Below are 25,995 nucleotides of genomic sequence, written 5' to 3'. Positions count from 1 at the left end.
AATTGAAAATCATATCCCATCCCCTGCACCCACCAGTTCATCACATTGTCCAATCAACCATCATTCCAACTGGAGACATTCCTCCAGACCCTCTTCTCCAGGTGCAGGGAAACTTGTCCTTGACTTTTGAGAAGAATGTTGTTGAGTCTAAACTTCCTCCTCTCTATGAAATCCCCCCTCCCAAATTCCCAGGCACTAAAATATGGCAGCCTCAAAGCTTCTAAGTAAAATATGGCTTCCAAGTCTGACAATGGAATTGCACCATTGCAATGTAAGCCTTCTTTTTTGTATGAGCATTTGTTTCAGACAGAGTTTATTATTAGTGGTTCTCTATTATTTACCCAACTAACTTTTACAGCTCTAAAGACTCCAGGCTGCTAATATCCAAATAATATCCAAATAAGAAAACTCATAAATTAACAGCAACAACAATAATGCTCTTTATATAACAATAATAATACAGTACAATCATCAGAAAAACAGAAACAACACTTAAAATGTAATTAACTGTAATAGTTAGAACAAATCACATCTCTCAAGTCCCAAATGCTCTCTTAAATAGCCAGTATTTTGTTTCTCTACAAAAATGTAGGAATTGAGGGAGGAGGCAGCCTATTCCACATGGAGATGACAGTTGTGGAAAAGGCTTACTTCCAATCCAAGCCATTTTATTTTGCTGAGGAGATAAAACCAAGTGCCCTGTTACAAGTGGACTGAACAAAATGATATATATTCTTTAGGAAGCAGATGGTCCCTAACCTTGATAACCTGAACTTAAGTTGTGTAAATCTTTATAAGTAATAACTAGCAATTTGAAATGTACTTGGAAACAAGCAGGAAACCAGGGCATCCCTTGCTTACATTGTTGATATAATGCTTCTAAAACAGTTCTTACCTAGGATCATTGAATTTCAAGTAGCCTTCAATGGAATTGAAGCAGCCTTCAATGGAATAAATATAAATAGATCATATTAGGTAGTCCATCTTCAAAGTAGAAAGAGCTATGAGCAGCTATCACTAAACCCACCTTTTCTCAAAAGCTGAATCTGGTCAAATCCCCTTCCCCCATCATATTCTCCACCTGTGGTAGAGACATGAATCTAGGAGGAGGATCAAGTTGTTGACCATACATTTCAAGGTAAAAGCAACCCTGCCCAGAATTAGAGCAAAGGGGCCACCAGAAACTCATGCTTTCTGAATGAATAACTATTCTGTCTTCCTGGGATTCAGTGTCATGTTTCATGCACTTCTTCGTTCAAGAGTCTAAAAGATGTTGGCTTAGAACATCCACAGTCTTCTGCCTGGTTCTGGATAAGTATCATATTTTGATTGATTCTATTGATGGTATCTTACCCTGGGAATCCCTTGGCATCTGCTGACAGGAGAAGCTACTTTTGGCCAATACTTTCATCATCTTTATATTTTAATGATCAATAGGAAATGTGGAAAAACTGCTCCCTAATGAAACACTGTGCAGATTTCTGACTGGGCATTAGCATTAAACTCACACTAAACTTGGTTTAAGTTTTGTGATCCTGCAGTTTTTATAAACTGCAAAGGCAGAAGTACTCATTATTATTGTGCCTGAAAACTTTTGTGGATTGTTGTTTACAGGGCCAGCCAGGATTGCTTGGGCAACAAGGACCCCCTGGACCATCGGGAGTGATGGGCATACCGGGACTTTCAGGGCACAAAGGGGACAAAGGTGAACGAGGTAGACCTGGCATTACTGGACCCAAAGGAGAAGCGGTAATTTTATAACTTCTAAGAAGTCAATTTCACTGTGAAGAACAAATGCAAAAAGTAGGTGACTACATCATCATGTGTCTCTTTTCATTATAGGGACAAAGAGGAGTCACAGGGTTTCCCGGTGCAGATGGAATTCCTGTAAGTAAATGTTTGTTCCTTGTATTGAAATGTGAAACTATTATGATAGTCTTTCCTGTAAATAATTCAAGTTATAAATAACCAAATAATGCATATGATAAAATAAACAGCTCATTTTTTCTCCAGCCAAACTCAAGACTAGTATAAAATACAAAATCAGCATTAAAAACAAACCATAATCATGTTTTTAAAAAGTTATTTAAACAGTAGATGAAATAAATGTTTTTTTAGCTGTTTATACATAGGTGATGCTGATGAATTTTCATGATACACTGTCCCATGATCTTGGTGGATTGGATCTTAGATCTCAGACATAGTCAAAATAGAGAGCAGAGATTAAAGATTAATGTTTTGCATGCTGAAGAGAAATCTATTTTTAAGCATTTCTTTATAGATTTATTTAGCACTTGCCTCACTTTTATGTGACTCTAAGCAGCTTAAAATAAAACAAATAATACAAAATGTGATCCCAGAACAAGTGCAACTGAGCCATGGCTTCTACTTGCTCTTTAAGAAGAAGCCATGAATCCAGGAGGACTCCAAGATTATGCACTGGATCTATCTAGGGCAGTGCCATCCCATCCCAAACGAAAGAGGGAAGGTTCCCCAGAACCAGGAGGTTCAAAACTCCAGAGCCACCTGGTCTTGCTTGAAGTAAGCTGAAACCTGATGCGCCCAATCCAGGCCTCCATAGCTTGTAGCCACTGAGACAGAACTTCCACAACATCAATCAGACAGCCTGGTGTGTAGATATAAAGCTGAGTATCACTGATGATATCTCACTCCAAACTCAACCAGCAGCTTCATGCTTCATGTAGATGTTAGATAGGAGGGGAGAGAGCTCCAAGCCCTGAGGTATTTCACAAAGGAAGAGAGCCACAGGCTGGATCTCTTTGTCCTGGAACCAACCTTGAAGAAGAAGGAGAAGCAGCACTACACTACCCCCAGACTTCTGAAGTTGGTGCAGAAGCATACTGTGATTGATGGTGTCAAAAGCTGCTGAGAAGTCAAGAAAAACAAGAGAGACTCAGCACCCCACCCCTCTCCCACCAGAGGTCATACCAGAGTGCTATCAATCCATCTCAGTTCTATACCCAGATCTGAACCCTGACTGAAAAATTATCTATTCTTCCAGAGTCCTTTGAAGTTGTAATGCACCTTCTCTACAACGTTCCCTAGAAAATTGTCCACAATGTTGGGGTATAGCAATATCCCCTTGAAAAGCATTTAAACAGAAAACAATCTGGTGTAAATTTTAAACATCTATTACATCACCCTTTGCCAAATTCTGGACATGAGAGCCATGAGAAATGCAGAGAGAAGCATTCTTCGGCTAACAGAGTTTCTAACTGCTGCCTTGCATAAAATAATAAGCAAAGTACATTTATTCCTAGACACTTTCACAGAAATCCCCAGACAGATTTCCCAATACCAGCTTCCTCTTCCATGCCCTTTGACATCAGAACATTTTTTTACCACCCACATGCATCAGTAAAATGAAATTCCAAATGGCTATTTTCAGCTGCTTGACTCATTCACCCACTCTTCTAATGTGTTTTGCAGTGCAGAGCTAAAGCTAGAAAATGCTTTTCTTTTTCCACATATGGATGTTGCATTAACTTTCATGGGACTTGCCTTCAGGCAGCAAATGAAAGGTAATATAAGGTCACACAAGGAAAAGCTGCCTGCAGATGATGCAGAATATATCCTGAAGACAGAGAAAAGGAAAAAGCAAGCCATGTGATTTTAAGGGCAGTGATCACACAAATTTAATATTCACATGATCTGGAAAACTAGCCAGGAGTAATTTTCAAGTATGAAGGACAATGGAGGATTTATTTATCATGTATGATAAGCTAAATATAATTTTCTATATTTCTATATTTTCACATAGCTTAGATAAGCACAAAGGAGCAAGAACACTCACCACCATTTATTATTGCCTTGTTTGGCCCTTCTTGGAGATTACTTGGAGCATATATGCTCGTCAATGTAGAGATATAATATTATTTCCTTGATATATATTCCTCTAAAATGCTAAATAGCTGCTGTGTATTTAAGGTAAGTGTCTTTAGGAAACAAATAGAAGGCATAGTGGGGTTGTCTATTTCTACTACCTCAAAATGGCTGGCATGCAACATCCAGCCAGGGACATTTGGAATTAGTTTTTGACGTAACACTTTTTGCAGTCTGAAAAATTCCATTTTGAGCTATTTCAGAGCTTCTGGATTCAAGAATGATTCTCTTCCTTCACTAATCTGTCTTCCTCGTCTTGATGATTTCTCCTTCTGGAAACCATTGTCCTGAGCATGTGATCTGAATATTATTTTATTTTGGGTAACATTGAATTTGTACATTTGTCTGCTCCAAGAATGAGTCAGCAAGCTAAAAAAATAAAAACTTACCCTTTTCCAATGTCACTCCCAGGAATATTTAGATTTGGTAGTAAGCTAAATCCTTGGGGGGGGGGAGGGGAATCCAATAATAACTCCTACCTTCTGTAACTATTTCTCATTTTCTCTTATACAATTTGATATTAATAACAATGGGAATAACAAAAGTATAAATCAGCTATGAATAAAATTTCAGCCATTTGTTTTCCTTAGGAAAGAAGAAGAATTGAAGAAATTGATTAGTGACTGCTTTTCTTCCTCAGTTCTAACACACAGACTTAAAATACAACAAAATTTGCATGAGAAGTGATGGTATACTAGAGTGATTTATTTTCATGAACAACTTATAGGATACTTATGGAAACCATTTTCCACCATAGAATTAGGATAGGAAAAGACATATCAATAGTATTCACACACATTTTAATGACATTCATTTACTCATAGATACTTGTCAACACACTTTTTAAAATTCCTCTCCAATATTCTAAAACTATGTTGAAAAATATTTTTAATAATTACAAAAAAAAAAAAACCTCCCATTCCTCTAATGGTAAGAGTGGCATTTACAATAATCTTTAGAGATGTAGAACTGGACAAATTCTCAATGCATTTTTTTTTAGCATAAAAAGATATTTCCCCACACAGTACAACACAGTCATTCTGTGGTTCCAATGGAGTTTCAATACCTAATGAATGAAGCACCATTTATACTCTGTTGCAGTTCCTAGTCTGCAGTTCATAGAATTGCAATTTAATTGATAAGATATATAGAATGCTGGCTGGCTGGATAAATCAGTGGCACTGATTTCTTAGACCCTTGCAACTGATGGGGAGAAATGGGTTCTTGATGGAGAATTAAGGATTTACTCCTCTTTATCGTTCACTCTTGATTCAAAATGTTGCTAACTTCAGGTCACTTTCTTCTGCTTTTGATCCAAGCACACCTGGGTAAGCCCGTGCTCTTTGATTTTTGTCTTGGTAAAAATAATTTGCTTGCTGCTAAACTATGTACTGTATTTCCTGGAAAAAGACCTCCTTTTTATTATAGTTACTAAACCTATTCACCTATACACATTTGTCAGGGCAGGTCATACATATACAGAATGCAACAACTTCCAAAAGATTACATATAGAATGCACCCTCAGGAAGGTCTTCTTATTCACTTAATGCCATATTTAAATTGGATTTTAGTTATCTTAACTATTTGAATGCAAGGAATGCAAAGATATTAAAAATATGCTATTCTTCCCTACTTGTTATCTATACATTTCTGTTTCTGCTGATATCCTAGTTTGTTTCTACTTTCTTTTCATATTCTCAAAGACATATGGTTTGAACTATAGAATAGTATTCTTAATAGAATAGAATTAAATAATACTTTTTTTACTCCATTTTTCCTATAGACCACTTGCTTGCACGAATGTAAGAACTTTTAAGAATTCCAAGAAAACCAAGAAGAAGAAAGCAAAAACAGCAGGTCATAACTGTATTTATTTTGTTTCCACAGGGTCATCCAGGTCAGGGAGGATCAAGAGGAAAACCAGGCCATGATGGTTGCAATGGGACCAAGGGAGATCCAGGTCCACAGGGAATTCAGGGACCTGCCGGGACTCCTGGGTTTTTTGTAAGTTATGAACACTGAATATGTCGACTTAAAGCTAGCAGCAAAATCAAGAGTAGATTGTTCCCGTCTACTAAATGAGAGAAAAGGGTTTCCATTCTTGTGAATCTACCACATTAGGATTATATGCTGAAGTGCTACAAATGGTGCATTGCCTAGAGCTGAAACATAATTATCAGAAGGAAATTCCAGGTTGACTAGTAGTCATTTTGGAAAACTTTGGAGTTCAGTCATCCTATGTGCTCACAATATTAGTACATTAGTTGAGGACCATGATTGATTATAATGATAATTTTTGGAGGGGAAAATCCATAATAATTTACAGGTTCTTTTTTTTTAAAGGAGGGGGAAATTTCCTTCTTTGTTCTTTTGAGACACATTAATAAAGTTGCAAATATACTTGTCCTTTCTGTGCTGAATGAACTTGCTCAGTTTCATAGGGATACATAGCATATTTTAAAGTGAAGAAATAATTAATTTTCCTCTGTTTGGTGAGCAGTATCTGAGAAATCAAAGTATCTTGTTGAGGGTACTTTTTGGCAAAAAACACCACAAAAATGAACCCTGCTATTCAAAGAAATAGAAGTGGAGTTGGATCAGGGATCATCTAAATTCCTAATTCATAGAAATAGCTTTGTTACTTTTAGACAAAATTAGATTACATTTGAGGAATTGTTTGCTTATTCTATGAAGATAGCCCATTTTAATTTCAAATGAGGGAAAGAGTTTGACTGTGTAAACAAATATTTTAATTTGTTAATCAATGATAACTAATGTTTAGATACATAGCAATGAGTCATTGGAGGAACTGTGATTGATAGAGTGCTGAGGATCTATCTTTTTTTATTCTGAGTTTCTTTATAATGAGGGAGATAGTTTAGGATGTTCTTTTGTTTATTTCTTTTTCAGCTGCATGAAGGTTACATTACAACTTCTGTATGTCTGGAACCCAAGATGTAGAATGATATACTTTACCAGGGGTCAGAATACCAGGGGGATTAGTCCAGATGGCAATCTTATTTCCACAGCAGAAAGGCTTGAAATATTCCGCAAACATTAGTTCCTATCTACGTGGGCTCCCATGGTGAGATTTGCTGAAGGCAATCAGACACAGACACATCATCATGCATCTTGAGTTGTGGGACAGCTTGGGCTCTTCAAGCACTTACAAGGGTTCAAGCACATTGTAGGACTTACAGTTAGAGGGACAGTAGGATTTTGTGCTTCCCTACATGATATGCTTTCTCAGGATCTAAAAATCCCGAAGTGCCATGTTGTCATATAGACAAAGCGAGACAAAGAACCATGTTACAAGAGATGGATACCAACTAGGCCAGATACACATATATATCCACGTAGTTTCTGTTTAGAAATAAAATCATGGAGAAGTTTTTCAGATTAGGTAAAATAGGTCTGCAGTCTGGCTTTGGCAATAGAGAAGTAGTAGATGATAACAAGAGAAAAAGATTTTTATAGCTATTATACAATTTACTTACTTATCAAAAGTAAAAATGTTGCAGTCTCCAGATCTTTGTATATTTGTTCTAATTAAACATTTAAAATAAAATACCCATGATGTTATTAAAAATAAATAAAATTATATGTCAGTCAAACTGAACATCCTAACATCCAGGGCTATGTCTCTGAGATATCAACTGATGAAGAAATACTGCAAATCAGTAATATCAGCATCACTACCACCACCACCCAAAAAATAAAAATAAGAAATGGTGAAAACAGCAGCAATTGCATAGTCTTTCACAGTCCAATTTGTACCTTTTCAAATAACCAGTCTTATAGTCTAAACTGATAACAAAGTCTATGCACTAATAATAATAAATTTCCATCTGTTGTCCTGATGTTTCAAGAAAAGAAAAAGCTAGCAAAATCAATTCTAAAAGATTTTAGTGAACAATGGTTTTCTGATTTTCTGGTCAAATTGAAGTTTCAAGCAGGCAGCAATTATCAAGAGACTTTTTGAAGCTTTAGCAATTAAGCTCTGGATTGTTTTTTAATATTGCTTATTTTCTGAAAACAGACAAAAACTTGCAATATTCTAAGGAGAAAAGTAAATGGTATGAAATAAATGTGAAGAAATTGTATCAACTATATATAGCAAACCTCTTGAACATGAATTGCATAAAATATAAACATTGCTACTGTCAGTGGACATGAAGAAGACAAATGATTCTGAAAAGAAAAACTGATACAAATATGTGTTAGTTGTGTTGGTTAGTTAGTTAACTAGTACAGGTTGTAAGACCCTACCTCTGGACTCCTGGATATGCCTGCCTAGGTGTGCTTCAATTGCAAGGACATTAGGAATATGACCAATTGGGTCCATAAGGTGAGAGGGAACCCACAATGAGAGCCGTGGAATTGCTGACTAAGTCTGTGAAGTGCCCTGTAAGTGACACATCCTAGCTGTGGTGTAATTATTGTGGTGTGGCAGAGGACACAACTACAGCAAGACTATATCTGATCTCATAATGGTGGGAAAATGTTTTCCTGTTTTTCAGTCATTATTTTCAAAGGGACATAATCTGGAAGCCACAAAAGAGGGGCTTGATCATTTGATCCTAGAACTAATCTTGCCAATCCCTAATTTACTGCAGGCTTTTCAGTTTGGAAATGGACTCTACATGGCCCAGTTTTTCTCTCTCTTCTCATTTGGATGGTTTAGAATAAGCGGAGAGCAATCTGCAGTACCAACACCACACATGGTCTCTCAGCCTCTCTTTTGTACTCTCTTTATTTTTTTCATAATTAACCCTTGGAATAATTTCAGTTGCTAACGGCCATTCACATTTTCAGGAATTGCATATAAATTATGATGTGAAGCTTAAAGTTGTCTTAATGATCCCCAACCTCCAAAATAATAGAAAGAATTCTACATGTACCCAGCATTTGAGATGATCCTGTAGAATCCTCAAGAAAAAGAATTGTATGGTGGAAGGGAATTTGGAGGTCTTTTAGTCCAACAGCCGGTCTACTGCAGGAAAATCCTCAGGCAATTCTGGACAAATGGCTGAAAAATTTTATTTTCAATCATTTTAGGGAATCCAGGGACCCAAAGGTCAGAAGGGGGAGCCTTTTGCACTGCCTGAAGAATTAGCTATACAGTTCAGGGTAAGTCTCTGTGAATAGTTATAATCTGTTGGGAAAGTATGTTTTCCTCATCATTTTCAAATAAGTGCCTCAGATATTTCCATATAAGTGAAAAAACTATAGTTTTCCTAATTCTTTCAGCTTCTTTTATGCTTTATCAAATACAGACTTGCAGAGGCTAGACTAAATTTTGCTATAATATTTTTCCTTAGATTTATTCTTTGGCAATCTTAAATGAAGCAGCCACATTGGGGCTTTCATTTATAAAACACAGCCAATCTTTTAGTTTAAATAGAAGCATGTCTGTATGCTCTTTGAAGTTGCTGAGCCAAACCAAAGTGAACCCGACATGATTCTTCCATTAGTGTATGTGTGTGTGTGTGTGTGTGTGTGTGTGTGTGTGTATATGTATGTATGTATGTATGTATGTATGTATGTATGTATGTATGTATGTATGTATGATATTCAGCTTTGTTCGGGTATTTTCCCACGTCATTATAGTTGTGCTTTTAAAGTTGTAGCAACGTTTCGGCAAAATCTCATCTGCCATCATCAGGCTTCTGTATAGTATTCGTCTGTGAGTCAGATTTTCACAGCCGGTTCTGTTTTAAAATTGGTGCTAGCCTACTGCTGTGCCAGAATGGTTTTTTTTTTCTTCCTGATTGGTTGGGAGTCTTGGTCTGGTTTATTGGTCTTGGAGTTTGCTGTGTTCTGCTAGATTGGTGTTTCTAATATCTTCTGTCTGTTTTGTAGCTTTTTTTGTCTTGATTGGCTGGCAACATTGTGTTTCCTGTAATGGAGGCTTTTAGTGCAGCTTGGCTCCGAGTTAATGGACGGCACAGCAGTAGGCTAGCACCAAATTTAAAACAGAAAAGGCTGGGAAAGTCTGACTCACAGACAAACACTATACAGAAGCCTGATGGTGGCAGATGAGATTCTGCCGAAACGTTTCTACAACTTTAAAAGCATATATATATATATATATATATATATTTTTCTTAAGTTTTCGCGGTACTTACATGTATGGTGTTCGGCTTGGTTCGGGTATTTTCCCACGCCATTGTAGTTCTTTTAAAGTTGTAGCAACGTTTCAGCAGAATAGATTTAAAACAGAAAAGATTCAGCAGAATAGATTTAAAACCAAATTTAAAACAGAAAAGGCTGGGAAAGTCTGACCACAGACGGACACAATACAGAAGCCTGATGATGGCAGATGAGATTCTGCTGAAACGTTGCTACAACTTTAAAAGAACTACAATGACGTGGGAAAATACCGAACCAAGCCGAACACATACATATATATATATATATATATATATATATATATATATATATATATATATATATATATATATATATATATATATACACACACACATACATATTTATGTGTGTATAGACATATATGCCCTCACACACAATAACTTTTTTCTTTTAGTTATAAGTGTAGATTTCATTATATTTACAGAACTTGATTTTTTTATTCACTTTTAACTTTCAGATTTTAGAAATAATCATAAAGGTTTTTGTAAGAAATTTACAAAATCTGCTATTTGTGGAAATCTGAGAGTTTCAGAAATAATTCCTTTTCAGATTCCATAATTCCTTCAACAATGACAGAGCATTTAATGTACTATATTCATTGGAAAAGTTGGGATACATTCAGAGACGTATCTGCCTTGAAAATAGCCCATGTTGAACTGTGTAGCACAGTCAAACATCAGAAAAGGAAATGTTTCGTGACATTTCATGTTATGTCATAAAATGTTTTATAAAATTTGCCAAATTTAAATTCTGATACAGTTCTGCAGAGCAATTATTGAGTCTATCATCTGCACCTCTGTAACCATCTGGTTTGGTTCTGCAACCCTATGGGACAGACACACACTTCAGGACTGCAGAAAAAACAATTACTCCCCACCTGCCTTCAATCGAGGACCTGTATACTGCACAAGTCAAAAAGAGGGCTGTGAAAATATTTACAGACACCTCACATCCTGGACATATACTGTTTCAACTCCTTCCCTCAAAACGACGCTATAGAGCACTGCACACCAGAACAACTAGACACAAGTACAGTTTTTTCCTGAAAGCCATCACTCTGCTAAACAAATAATTCCCTCAACACTGTTCAACTATTACAAAGTCTACACTACTATTAACCTTTCCATCACTCCTTATCACCCATCCCCTCCCACTTGTGATTGTATGACTGTAACTTTGTTGCTTGTATCCTTATGATTTATATTGACTGTTTCCTAGTATGATTTGATTGCTTATTGTACCCTATGACTATCATTAAGTGTTGTACGTTATGATTCTTGATTCTTAACGAATGTATCTTTTATGTATACTGCGAGTATTTACACCAAGACAAATTCCTTGTGTGTCCAATCACACTTGGCCAATAAAGTATTCTATTCTATTCTATTCATTTGAGATGCAGTATCTTGGTTCAAAATTTGTTGCCCTATGATGCACCATTTTGCTCAAAGGTTATAGGAATGAGAGTTTTAGTAGTATACAAAAATTTATGTTCAAGTTTACTAAAACAACATTTCACATTATAAATTGTTTTTCTCTAGGGAGACCCTGGTGACTCAGGCGTGGTTGGCTTCATGGTAAGTAACATTGGGATAGATAAATTTCTATAAGAAAATTAGCTATCTGTAAAATAAAATAAAGCATGATTATTATTTTGAAAAAAATATCTTTTATAGGGACCTCAAGGTGCTCCTGGACTGTTGGGTGAACCTGGTCTGGAAGGAGACTCAGGTCTTCCTGTAAGTATTATAAAATTCTGAGATTATGACAGTGGTTTGACATTCTTTATTATGGCCAACAACTAGAAAATTTCAATAAAACAAATAGTAAAACAATAAAAACAAAACTCAGCAATAAGGCAGAACAATAATAAAGCAATAGAATTGAGAATTAAGAAACAGTAATAAATTCTTCACATGCTCTATACTCAATGGAACAAAATTACACAACATTGAAAAATACAATATTGTCTTATTCTGATTGGATAATAATTAATGAAAGTAAAATAAACCTGTGTGGCTTAGGAACTTGAACGAAAGAAAATTCATAAAACATGCTGTTATCCTTGTTAAAAGCACACTATAAGACTGACTTATATAATGCCTCTAGCTAGTGTGGGCAAGCTAGCTATATTTCTTAAATTGTTCTTCCAGTACTGATCTGATATCATATTGAAATGTGCTGATGGTAAACTTTTCTAAGTACTGATACTATAACATGATTTAATATTTAACAGGCCTGATGTGCTAAAGATAAGTTTCTAACATGGCTTCATGTGGACGGTAAATGCAAGTCCTTAACCCATTATCTTGTGCTAACTTAGTCTGATCAAAACTCATCTATGATAGAATTTCTTGAAATAAATTGTAATAATGCAGCATTTGCTCTCTTTTCCATTTAATGCTAATGGAACTAGTGTTAACAGGTAGGCAAATATTGTTAATCATATCCCCTTACAACCCAAAATGTGTGGAGGCTTTTACTAAGACTAGTTCGTTAATTTTTTATTTGTTTGTTTATCTATCTATTTATCTGTATCTATATCTATCTACCTCTGTCTGTCTGTCTGTCTGTCTGTCTGTCTATCTATCTATCTATCTATCTATCTATCTATCTATCTATCTAATTTCACACTTCTCAACCAGCCATCTCCCTCAGATGCAATTATTTATAATGATTGCAGAGATAAAAAAAATTGGCCTAGCAATTATGATATCCAATTTCTATGCTATCTTGAATTTCTATGAAACCTTGAATTACGCCATCTTTGGTCTGATTTAAGCATGGTATATAAAATCATACATTGCAATGTCCTACCTGTCAATGAATACTTCAGCTTCAACCATAACAACACAAGAGCACACAATAGATACAAACTCAATGTTAACCGCACCAAACTTGATTGCAGGAAATATGACTTCAGCAATAGAGTGGTCAATGTCTGGAATACTCTACCCGACTCTGTAGTTTCTTCCCCAAACCCCAAAAACTTTAACCTTAGACTGTCTACTATTGACCTCACCCCTTTCCTAAGAGGTCTGTAGGGGGCGTGCATAAGCGCACCAATGTGCCTACCATCCCTGTCCTATTGTTTCTCTTATTCTTTTATTTTTCTTATATGTACTCATTTCATGTATTCACAACTATGTATACACTTATACTTATTATCTTGTAAACAATTGGCAAATCAAATAAATAAAAAATAAAATATCTACAGTATATAATACAGAGATGCAAACTATCTGCTAGGGAACTGAAAATTGACATCCAAATACTTAAAAGTTATTAACTTGTTCAGGTGACAAGTTTGACATCTAGCAAAAGTGAGGATCTTGATGTTGCCATTATTGAACTCTGCAGCTTCTCACTACAATTGAAAATGAGAGAATGGTGGTGGTGGTGTTCTTTTACTAGGTTTATATGCTGCTCCAATCACAGCTAATTCTGAGCATCTTAAATACTCCTTATCTCTAAGCAGAATTAAAGCAATATAAATAATCAGCACTTAACCATAAAAATTCATCTGTTTCATTAACAGTGGCATATTTTTAAAACATATTTTATTGATTGAATTATTAAAACATTGGACATGGTGTGATTGTCCTGACATTCCTTTTTGTCATATATATTATAATATACAGTATAATACATATCTTGTATACATTTATACATTTATACATCTGTACTTATGTTATCCTTCATATTCAGTTGTATTTAGTTACATAATCTTGATTACCCGTTCTACAAATCCTGCTTATTTTTTATTCTGGGTCCTTCCTTTCTGTTCCCATCATTGGTAAAATTTATTCCATGTCTTGTAATATTCTGTCTCATCCTTATTTTTTATTTCCAGAGTCAGTCTATCCATTTCAGCACATATCTTCTTTATCACCTCACCTTCATCGGGAATTTCTCTATCTTTCCATTTTTGAGCAATTGTCAGTCTTACTGCTGCGATAATATGTACTATTAAATAGGTCTCCTCTTTACTATATCTCTCTGTCATAATTCCAAGTAAAAATAATTCCTGTTTGCAATCTATCTTCTGTCCTATCATCTCCTCTAACCACAACTGAATCCTATGTCAAAACTAACAGTAGCATATTCATAATAACATCTCCCTGCAACAGGAACGATTAAAACTCAGTTAAATCATGACTCCCACTGTAAGGGAGACTGTGTAGTCTTGTACCATTTAAGCCAAACTGGGTCTGGGCCAGTAGAACAGCATCATCTACCTAATGGAGTATTGCAGTGGAGCATCAGTTTGAAGGTTTGAGGGTTTTCATTATTTCAGTGTTGTGAGGAATGGTCAAACCTTCCCAAGTAACCAAGAGGGTATATGATGTATATGAAATGTGGATTATCAGAAATTTTTAAATTTTCCTGATTTCCTGCTATTTAAATAAAGTTTAACAAGCTTATAATTTAATAAAAAATAAATTACTAAAAATTAAATATTATTTTTATTTAGGATGCTCTTTTTTAATGTACGTATTTTAAGAAGACTTAGTACACGGTGTGTGAAGTAACTGGTGTTTTTCCACGTATTTACATGAATTGAACACTTCTAAGAGATTACTCTGTTTCTCAACATTGCTTTTAGGGACTTCCAGGACCCCCAGGACCTCCAGGGCCCATTGTAAGTATTTGAGGACTCACCTTAGATTGGTAGACTCTGATGTTTTCTGAGGTGATTCAAAATGTCTGAAATATCCTTTTGTTGTTGTTGCTGTTTGAAAGGGGAACATGAGATATTGCAATACTGTAAAATGTTGGGACACAGTGGAATAAATATTTAAATGAAATCAGTTTTGGGCATTTCTCTCCCCCTCCCCCCCCAGTTTTATGCTGGTTCATACAGCACTAAATATTGCATTAACTTTTCCTCTGAAAATAGAATCTCTGGATCTGACTCAGATAAAGAGGCAGAAGTGTAAATGAAGAAAGTTAATTATTCCCATTCATTCCTGTCATCAAATTGCATTGGTCCTATAGTTATAGAAACTGAGGCAGTTATGCATTTTTTCACGGACTTTATTAACTACAAACTATTCATTTGGCTGAAATCCTACCCATAGGAGCACAAATTGGTATTTGTAGCCTACATAGGATCTTCAAATTTATAAGAAGAAATCAAATTGACAGCATTATGGTTGGTCACACAGCCAGTTGTTTAAACAGGATTTGACATTTTTATCTATATATCAAAACCTTCCCAAGCACTTGGGATAGTCAGATGTTCTTGTTTGATGGTGTTAAAGTATTATAATTAGCATTATTGATAACCACACATTGTATATTTCATTCAATATTTTTTTGAGTAGGAATTTAACATATATTATGGGACACATCAAAATTCAAGAATATGGCTTAAGTATATAATTAACCTAAGTGTCCAAGATAATTATTTTATTTAATGTAAAACAGTATTAAAGTTCTGATATTACAGAGGGACATGTAGTTTCGCACATGTCATTTGGTTAAGTGTGTAAACATAAGTTAAATGTTCATTAACTGTCATTTCAGGGCAATAGAGGTCTTGGCTTTTATGGAAAGAAGGGTGAAAAGGTAAAATGAATTTAATCAATTTGCATTTACTGTGATGGACATAACTTTGTGCAATCTATGCAAATTGTTTTTGAGGTCAGATTACTGTATGAGAAATGCAGTCTTTCAAAAATCCCTATGTTCTTCAATCCATACATTGTCTTCAGATTCTTCAGGTTGAGAATCAAATGTTCTTCACTTTCATTGAGTTCAAAGAATGTACATTCCATGTTGTTTAAATGTTCATTTTACCTATTAAACTTATCTTTGTGGCTTTTCTGAAGGGTGAAATTGGACCTCCTGGTCCACCTGGGTGTACATCAACAGGAGAATTCGTTGGTTCAATAGATGAAATTCTAAATGAACACAAGGTAATTAGAACTATTATTGAAAATTACAGAGTATTCATGTCTTTGAAAAATAGAAGTGTTCTATCTAGCCTTCCCCACTGTAGGTCTTGTCTCTCTTTTGCTATATTGTATTACTGCAGTCTTTTCTGTATGCACATTTTTGCCATTATTTTACCACAAGCTGCTCTCCTCACAAGTTGTGCCAATAATATTTTCTTTTCTTTTTCTCTGCGGATCAATAGCAACTTTAAGAGAGTCTTCCACCCGTACCCACTTTCATATTCACAAGAACATCTTAAGTCCATGTGGACATAAATATGAGTATCTGCGGAGTCGGTGATCCATGTTTTTCTGTGAATCATTTCTGAAATTACAGAAAACTTAAATACAAAAATAAAGGAAGTCATAGAAGTCTGTACAGAACATTGCAGATATTGCAACTATTGGAGTTGTCTTAAATTATCAAACCATATTTGATACAATGGGCCAAACTCTGCCTTTATTGGGTTCCATTCCAATATTTTACAGTAAGATATAAGTCATGGTGCCAACCCTAAAGCTGACCTGACTGAGGCCATTTTGAGGCTTCATCATGGACTATCATCAGCCTAGTCTAACATAATGATGTTAAGTTACATCCCTCATCTAGTAGAGCTTCAAATCTAACCCAATTCTACTTTCTTTTAGCTATTTTCTGTTCCCTTGCTCATATTCCTTTGTCAACTGGGTTATTTTTCCTGCAAATTTGTGTCAGTAAATATCTAGGATCAGCCAACCAGACTCTTCCTAGACTCCCTGATGTCTCTGAGTTAGGACTGCATTTTCACTTAAATCTCATGCTAGCTACAAAAATAAAAAAAACAAACAAAAAAAGCAACGTCCAGCACTTTAACAAGCTATGCAGTGTTAACTCCTACCAATCATAGGCCACCATATTAATTTTTCTAGGAAAGGTCACTCTACTCAAGACTAAAGTTGATTTAAATGTCAAGGGAATATTTAAATCAACCCTCTCTATGGGGCAAAAAAAATATGAACTTTTTTTCCTAAATTTAATTTAAATTAGGGTTCTAAATTTAATGTAAATTTAGGAAAAAATGTTATTTAATATAAAATGAATAATTTATTCACACTTAAGCCTTTCTGTTATTCAAGTGGTGGCCTTACTTTACAGGGCAATTTACCTTTTGGAAAAGTTCTCCTGTGCAAACTGCCCCTTAGAATGATTTTATATCATTGGATGAAACAGTTCCCTATGCCATACAGGTGACACACTCTGATGGTTTCAAAGGAACATTTTGAATGATGTCATTACCTTTTAGGGTGTGAGTCTTCTGTCATAACATGTATAGAAAGTAAAATGTATGGGAAGTAAATTTTGACTCACAAGGGATTATATTTGCAAATAAAGTATTGTGTTAGTTTATGAACTGGATTCTATATTAGAGGAAATAGAATTCAAACTAAGACTGCTATTCCCTCAAGTTTCTTTTTTTCAGCCCTTCTGATTAATTTTGATTTATCACTAAAAATTATCATATAGATAACTGAAATGGAAGTGTTCTAGCTGATATAAATTTAGCAGAGAATAAGAATACATATTTATTTAATATTATTGTTGTTTTATATTATTAGGGAATGAAAGGAAACAAAGGAATGATAGGAGAACCTGGATTTCCAGTAAGTTATTTCTGTGATGAGAAACACTGTTTTCATAGAAAAAAGTAATATCTTGATTCATTGTTATTTCAATAATAGTGGTGCTTGGTTGATAATATGATAATGTAGTATTTTAGCTGTAACATTGAAATTGAAAAGTTTCATGGAGCAGTGAAATGACATCACTGTCAACTTATTGCAATCTAACAATTTCTGTATTGTACACTCAAACTATTTTACATCTATTTGTGGTGATTTTTTAAAAATAATGACATATTGTAGCATCAATTTATTTAATTATGAAACAAAATTAAAAACGGTTTCTAAGCAAGCATGGGTTCTGTTACTCTCTTCAGAGCCATGGCATCTTCCATTACATTATAATTGTTGGTGAATGCTGATAATAATTAGAAGTGTCTCATCTTCTCTGCACCATCATGGCATTTAATCAATGAAACCTTTCTCTCTCTCAGCAACCAAATGGACAGAATCTATTTTCATTCAATAGTTCCTTTTTGCTGATTGAGTCAAATGTGATACTTTTTCGTAACTAGACTATCAGTTCTCTTAATTGTCCCAATTTTAGTTTCCACTCAGGTGGGGGAAAGCTTTAATTGTGGGTTTTTTCTGCCACAAGTAAGGTATTAGGTAAGGACTGGGGAGATCAAGATTCAGTTCTACCCTTGGCCATGGCACACATCGGATCAAACTACCTGATAGATAAAATCATGTCAGCTGTCTTTGAGAAAAGATGGATTAAAGGGGAAGAAAAAAACTCTTCAATCTTGGAACACCAACTGTTATATGAAAAATCAAGACACTTTATTATTAACCTTTTTTTATAAATAATCCTATTTTTTTATTTTAAATTATTTTAAAATTCCTTTTTTATTTTATTTTAATATTTCACATTTAATAATAATTATCTTTTAAAATAAAATAATTTTATTTAAATGTATAATTTAAAATAATATTTTAAAAATAGTCGCTTTATAAAAATTATTTTGATTTGATTTGATAATTTAATTTAATAATAATAATTTAATAATAACAGAAATGACAAGCAAATACAAATTATAGAAGAATGGGGGCTGGCAGAGAATTACTGATAATATACTGTGCTTCCTGTTATTACTGTATTTAATTTTATTAACCACAGAAGAGTGCATCAAAGAAGCTAAAGAATTCTTACTGAGTTGCTTCTCAGAAATAAAAATAAAATGTGTTCATTTTCTGAGGAATTATTGTACTAAATATACAGAAAGGTTGACCTTACTGTAAATTCTTCTGATTTGCATTTCTTAGTAATTATAAAGGACAAACACATATATTCCAAGCAGTTGTTTGTATATACACCATAAAGTGTGGGAGAGAAGAGAACGGTGCTTGTGTTTCTTTTATCTCTCCATAATTATGCCAAGATGGACACATTGGTTCCTCTGGTCTACTTGCAGCCTGATAGGCCTTGAGTTCAGCTTCCCTTGACTATTTTATTTTCTACTTGTTCTTCACAATCTTCCCCTCCCTTGTTTTGCTTCCTCTCTTGCCTTTCCCATCCCTTTCCCTCTCCTCTCTCTCTCTCTCTTTCTTCTACTTTCTCCCCACCCTTCCCATCCCTTCTCCTCCAACTTTCTTCCCAAAGAAACCAGGAGGCATCATTTTTCTTTAGGAGACATGGCTATGGTACTGGTGCTCCCTCTCTTAAACAACAAAATATTGCATTTTTGTCCATTTTTTTTTGAATAGTAAATAACCCCCCTCCCATTTCTTGACTTATTTGTTCAAAAAAGAGGTGCTGGTTTTGTGTAGAAGCCTCCCTTCCCCTCTGTACTATTTTTCTTCTTCCTCCTTAGTTGTCTTCTGTTCCTTTTCCTGCAATTAAAACTGGAATTGAATGATTATCTCTGAAAATATCTGTCCAGGCTGTTAAAGCACCACCTACTGGAGATCAAGTAAACTGCTGTGTCTTTTTCTTGCCGCTACAAGGGGGAGCATGTGTAGGTTGGGGAAAGTATTCTGATTGATTGGTTGATGTTACAGAAGCATTTGCCATTAACTTCTTATGAGTATTTTTCAAAAGCCCTTAGGTGGTTCCTTGTCAAATAATAATCTGGGCTGTTCCTTCTTAGCTTCTGAGGTTGTCTATAAGCTACCACTTGATGATACCTTGCACTATAGATGCATGTGAATGGGAAAACACATGCTTAAAGAGTTAGAACTGAAGAAGGTTCTTAGATGAGAAGCTAAATGTTTTCAAAGGGAAAAAAAAACAAGAAAGTTCAATTGCCTTTTGGAAAAAAAAAAACACCTATGGGACATGCTTAGAGATATTTATTGTTGTCCTGCAGAGACTATTACTACTAGTTCATGGCTGTACCCTCTGTATTATAATAATGATCCTCTCCATGAAGTGTTAGTATTGTATGCTAAATTACATATTATTATGCTTACAATTGTGCAAATATTTTCCCCACAGGGTTTTCCTACACAAGAAGCAGAAAAGGGAGAAGAAGGAATAACTGGCTTTCCAGGACAAAGAGTAAATATATAACTAAACCAAGCATTAATTATATTCATATATTATTTCCTTCTATACTAAGAAAATGAAACAGTTTTCAGTGGTGTTTCTGGTACAGGTGGTTCTTTTCTAACTACCACAATTGGGACTGGCAACTTGGTTGTTAAGTGAAACAGACACTATGTCTGTAGTTATAATTTTATATTGGACGGTGCCTACTAACTGATGGTAGTGGCAAACACATGATGAGAGAGGGAGGGAGGGAGGGAGGGAGAGAGGACATCTGAGCATTGGTCACAAAATTGTTTTTTCAGCACCATCATAGCTACAGGGGTTGTAGTCTGAGTCAAGCACTAAGTAAGGACTACTTACCTACTCTTACCTGGATTTTCTTGTTGTTTTGCACATGTTTGAGAGTCTGTTCTGAGAATCATATTTATAATCAGAAAGGAATATCTTCAAGTGATAGGGAGCTTTGACCATTTCTCCTTTTCTAGTACTAAGCATCTCATTCAAGCCACTTAATTTCTTGTGTAAAGGAAGCATTTGTAGCCCAGGCTTTTGTTGGAGGCACATAGTAATCTTCATCATGTGAAACAATATTCAGCTGCTTTAACCAAGATGTGAGTGTTTAAATTTCTGGTAGTTAAAAGTGAGGGAGCTAGACACTGGAAAGTTGAGCAGACAGTGGTCTGAAGAATCAAGATAGTCTTTCTTGGACTCTTTGTGACTAAATGGAAATATCTCTGAGGTTTTCTTGGCAACCATAGAATGATTTGCCATTGTGTCTTCTGGTTTTGTTTATTTATTTGTGGATGTAAAATCTATAGTCAGTATCAGATGTTTGGCAGTAAAAGGTGAAGTGATCAATTCATATTCAAAGCTAAGGCAACAGTCATTTCAGTCTCCTTGTTTTATTGTCATGGTCATCAAAAATATCGGGCTGATATACTTTTAACTTTTGGAGGTTCATAGATATTTGAAATATATCCTAGTATCCCCATAATGTATTATGTTGGGATAAAATAAGCAGATATCATTCCTATTTAATGTTCTTTTCTTTTAAAACCTAGTTGGGATAATTTAGCTTAACTCACAATTGAATAAAATTGAATCTCTAGTACTGTATAGGTGTGGGCATAAATGTTCATAGAATGTATGTACAAAAATTCTGTCAAAGCACCCACTGAATTTCCAATATTTTTACCTGATAGTGATGGACCATATTGGACCATACGCCCCAAATTTTTGGTGAGTTTAGTCTGTTTACATGTAACTAGATGATAGCCAAGAAGTATGGGAAAGTTTCATTTCATTCTTCATATTGTATATGAAATTGGGCATTTTAAATCTTATTCTTCATAAAGTTTAATTTCAATAAAATCTTTTTTATTTTATTTTTAAATAAATTTTATTAAATTTACAATTAAAAACACATCGACATTGCATACACAAAAGGAAAAAAACAAAAAAAGAACACTCGGTCTTACGAACCGGAAAGAGAAGAGAAGAAGAGATGTAAAAGAAAGAAAGAAACAAAGAAAGAGAAAGAGAAAAGAAAAAGAAAAGGATGCGTTTAAAAACAGACAATATCCTTTTTGACAGTCTGCAAGATCCAATTCTCCTACCTTAATTTGAATACATACATCTTATCGATATCTATGCTTAAATTACCCATTGTCCATTAAGCAGTTTATCTCTGGACTAACCAATTATACCAAGAGTTCCAATTATCGTAAAATGTTGAAGGCTCTTTGTTTTTAAGTGCTATAGTTAATTTATCCATTTCTGCACAATCACATATTTTCTGGATGACCATTTGTTCTGTAGGTGTATAGGGTGATTTCCAACACTGGGTGAACGCTAATCTGGCCGCAGTTAGGATATGAATTGTTACATATTTCATCTTTTTGGGTAAATGTTTATCGGAGATCCCTAGTAGGAAGAACTCTCGTTTGTATTCGATTTGTTCTTTGGTTATCTCCTCCAACCATTTTCTGATTTTTTTGCCAATATTTCTGGGTTTCTTTGCAAGACCACCACATATGAAAGTAGGTTCCTTCTATGCTTTTACATTTCCAGCATTTTGGACTCGTGTTTGGGTTCATTTTCGCCAACCTCGAAGGGGGCAAGTGCCATTTATAAAACATTTTGTATGTATTTTCTTTATATGCTGCCGATTTTGTAATCTTAATATTTCTGTTCCAAATCTTTTCCCATTCTGATAATGTAATACTTCTTCCGACATTCCTGCTCCAGGCTATCATGTTCCTTTGACTATCTCTTGTTCTAATTCTACTTCCAGTAAGTATTTATAGAATTTGGATATGTTCTTTTTGTTTGATCCTAGTAAAATTTTATCTAAATACTGCAGTTTGTTATAAATTCCAAAGTCTTTTATATCTTGTTTGTATCTGCTATGGATTTGTATATATAACCACTGATCAATTTTAAATCCCTGTTCCTGTAACTCTTGTCGAGTTTTTAATTTTCCTTGCGGATCTAATAGATCTTTATATTTAATCATTTTTGTTATGTCCAAATTATTGGGATGTACCATTGCCTCCATTGTTGATAGCCAGATCGGAATTTTTAGATAGTGTTTTTTGCATATTTTTTTTCCAATTAATTAATAATGAGTCCCTAATGAGGTGTCTATGAAAGTAAGACTGCTTGGGTTTCCCACTTCCCATAAGAAGGCATGCCACTCTCTCTGGAGGTCATGCCCTTCTAATGCTAAAATTATTTTATTAAGTAAGTTCACCCAGTCTTTTAACCATAATAGGATAGCTGCCAAATAATATAATTCCCAATTTGGAAGGGCTAGACCCCCTCTACTTTTCGCATCTTGTAAGGCCTTTACATTGATCCTGGGTTTTTCTCCTGCCAAATAAATTTAAGTGTGATCTTATTTAATTCTTCAAAAAAAAATTTTTGGCAACTTAATTGGGATTGTCTGGAATAAATAAAGAAATTTTGGTAATATGTTCATTTTAATCGAGGCAATCCTGCCCAATAAGGAGAGCTGCAGCTTATTCCAGGATTCTAAATCTTTCTTTGTTTGTTGAAGTAGTTTATCGTAATTGTTCTCTTTGAGTGATTTACCTTGTGGTGTTAACCATATTCCTAAATATTTGACCCTTTTTGTTACCTGTATCCCCATCATTGCTTCTAATTCTTCCTTCTGGTTTTCTGTTAAATTTTTGGTCATTAATTTCGTCTTTTTTTCTATTAATTTTTAATTCTGCCACTGCGCCAAATCGTTCTAATTCTTTTATTAGATTATATCCTTTTTCCATGGGTTCCTCCAAAAGAAAACCATATCGTCAGCAAACGCTTGTAGTTTATATTCTTCTGATTTGACCCTCACTCCTCTAATTTCAGAATTTTGTCTAACCTGTGTTAAGAGTGATTCTAGGGCAAAAATGAAAAGAAGAGGTGAGAGAGGGCAGCCCTGTCTGACACCTTTTTCTATATTTATTGGACCTGTTTGTTCACCATTGATTAGTATATTAGCCTGTTGTGTGTTGTAAATTGTTGTTATAATGTTTTCAAATTTGGTGCCAAGACTCATATTGTAAATTTTTGAATTAAAAAGTGCCAATTTAAGTTGTCAAATGCTTTCTCAGCATCTAAAAACATGAGTGTGGATTGTTTCTCCGGGTGGGCTTCATAATATTCTAGGACATCGATAACGGTTCTTAAGTTGTTCTTTATTTGTCGGGACGGAAGAAATCCATTTTGATTTTTGTGGATATATGGATTTAAAGCTTGTTTTACTCTATTAGCTATGATAGAAGTAAATAATTTATAATCGGCATTTAAAAGTGAAATCGGTCTATAGTTGTTGATGTATCTATGATCTGCATCCTCCTTCGGGATTAGCGAAATCAGCGCCCCCTCCACGAGTCCGGCATCTTGGGTGCCAGAAGTACCTCATTAAACACTTCCAGCATCAGTGGTCCTACTAGTTCCAATATTGCTTTATATAGTTCTGCCAGAATCCCATCTGGTCCTGGAGATTTGTTATTACTTTGATTCTCCGTTGCTGACTTCAATTCAGACCATGTAATATCTTTATTCAATAACTCTATCCATTCCTCTCCAATTACGTTGTCATTCGTCTCCTCTAAATAAGTTCTTATTTTATCTTCATTAACTTCCTCCTTTTTATATAATCTTTGAAAATAGTTGTAAATGATATCTTTTTTTCTTCTCTGTCTCATGTTGTAAGGCGTCTTTCTCATCCATTAGTTGGTGTATCAATCTCTTTTCTTTCACTTTTTAAGTTTATGGGATAGCCATCTTCCTGGTTTATTTGCATGCTCAAAATAATTTTGTTTGGACCTTTTCAAGTTAATTTCTATTTTATCTTGTTCAAGTAAGTTCAATTTATGTTTAATTGTTATTAACTGATTTTGTGTTCTCTGGTTTTTAGGGGATTTTTGTAGTTGTATTTCTAATTCTTTAATTTGTTGTTGGAATTTATTTTGTTGGGCATGTATTCTTTTATTTCTCATGGCATTATAAAGATTGTTGTTCCTCTTATAATTGCCTTCATTGTATCCCAAATATTTTGTTTCGTGGTTGCTTCATTATTATTTTCTTTTAGAAAATAATTTAATTCCTCTTTCAGCTTCTTAATGTACTCTTCTTCGTTTATTAACTGAGTATTTAGTGTCCATCTCTTCTTTGTTTTTCTCCTATCTCTCCAAATTAATTGTATTGGGTTGTGGTCAGCCCATTCATTTGGTAGGATTTTAATTTCTTTTATTTCATTGGCCAATTCCCCATCCATCCAGGCCATATCTATTCTGGTCCAGATTTTGTGTAGATTTGAATAATATGTGAATTGTTTCTCTTCTGGGTTTAGTTTTCTCCATAAGTCTATTAAGTTTAATTCTTTCATCATGTTCCTTTTTTAAAGGAATTGATAATAAATACTTAATAACATGGTCCTGTTTGTTAATGTTTATAGGGTTTGCCAGGAATCAATGGCCTAAAAGGAGCTGAAGGGGATGTGGTAAGTATGAAGTCCCAGAATCAGGTTGCTTTTGAGAAAGAAAGACAATTTAAGGACATTTTAAAAGGAAAATCACTTCTTCTTCCTTATAGCAACCCTGCACTGAGAAGTGCCTCTTACAAAGCAAGAGAACTGATGGAAAAAAGGAAGACCAGCCCTAAATGAGCAGCAGATAAGATCAGTAAAAAGATTAGTATCAGAGGAGGCATGTTCAAAAAAAACCCAACAAAAGCAGCTAACAAATTCACATAGTAGATTGAGATTGGAGGTTTTTTTTAAAAAAAAATAGTAGGCCTCACCCAACAAAAGAATGAAGTTTGATAAAATGTTGAGCTTACTTTCCAATTTCATCAGTTATTTTAAAGTAGGGATAGGGGTAGTATATTTCCCTGGACTAACTATGTCCTCATCTCACCAAGTCCACCTATCTGGCCCTACTCCGTTTTGGCTCTAAGCACTCTCACTGCTGTAATGCAGAATAAGAAACTGAAGCAGCCATGTGGAGTTCAGTTAAAAGAAATCTTGCTATTCTTTTTGACCTTCGTTTCAGGGTACCCCAGGAAATTATGGATTCCAGGGCAATCCTGGCCAGAAAGGGATGAAGGTAATTAATTATTCAGTTGTTCAACATTATATGTTAAACCATCAAATAACTGCAAATCATTGTAGGCGGGTTACAAGAAATATACAAAGCAACACAATTATTTGGTTTCCATGAACAGAAACCTTGCTGACTGAAATACATTATTTATACAGACTGATCCATTTCAAGTTGAAGTTTATTTGTTTTTAATATCAGCCCAAGCATCATTTTCACAAAATCTAAGCTTGCCTTTTA

At 34.7% G+C, this 25,995-nt stretch overlaps 1 protein-coding gene across 1 annotated transcript in view; it reads left to right on the top strand.

Annotated features, from left to right (window-relative positions):
* The window catches only part of COL4A2 (collagen type IV alpha 2 chain), a 167,189-nt gene that overhangs the window by 67,617 nt on the left and 73,577 nt on the right, over positions 1 to 25,995 (top strand). Inside the window, exons 5-17 of the mRNA XM_087949238.1 lie at positions 1,615 to 1,749; positions 1,843 to 1,887; positions 5,792 to 5,908; positions 8,963 to 9,038; positions 11,603 to 11,634; positions 11,734 to 11,796; positions 14,664 to 14,699; positions 15,587 to 15,628; positions 15,892 to 15,978; positions 17,593 to 17,637; positions 20,093 to 20,155; positions 25,113 to 25,157; positions 25,708 to 25,761. Coding sequence (XP_087805364.1) covers positions 1,615 to 1,749; positions 1,843 to 1,887; positions 5,792 to 5,908; positions 8,963 to 9,038; positions 11,603 to 11,634; positions 11,734 to 11,796; positions 14,664 to 14,699; positions 15,587 to 15,628; positions 15,892 to 15,978; positions 17,593 to 17,637; positions 20,093 to 20,155; positions 25,113 to 25,157; positions 25,708 to 25,761 — 840 coding nt within the window. The remainder of the gene's footprint in view (positions 1 to 1,614; positions 1,750 to 1,842; positions 1,888 to 5,791; positions 5,909 to 8,962; positions 9,039 to 11,602; positions 11,635 to 11,733; positions 11,797 to 14,663; positions 14,700 to 15,586; positions 15,629 to 15,891; positions 15,979 to 17,592; positions 17,638 to 20,092; positions 20,156 to 25,112; positions 25,158 to 25,707; positions 25,762 to 25,995) is intronic.

The sequence above is a fragment of the Notechis scutatus genome, chromosome 1 (genome assembly GCF_049901735.1).
Source record: "Notechis scutatus isolate UNSWTSFEM ecotype Mainland chromosome 1, rNotScu1.2, whole genome shotgun sequence".
NCBI lineage: Eukaryota > Metazoa > Chordata > Lepidosauria > Squamata > Elapidae > Notechis > Notechis scutatus.
The sequence above is the reverse complement of the archived record's forward strand: the minus strand, read 5'-3'. Positions and strand labels throughout refer to the sequence as shown.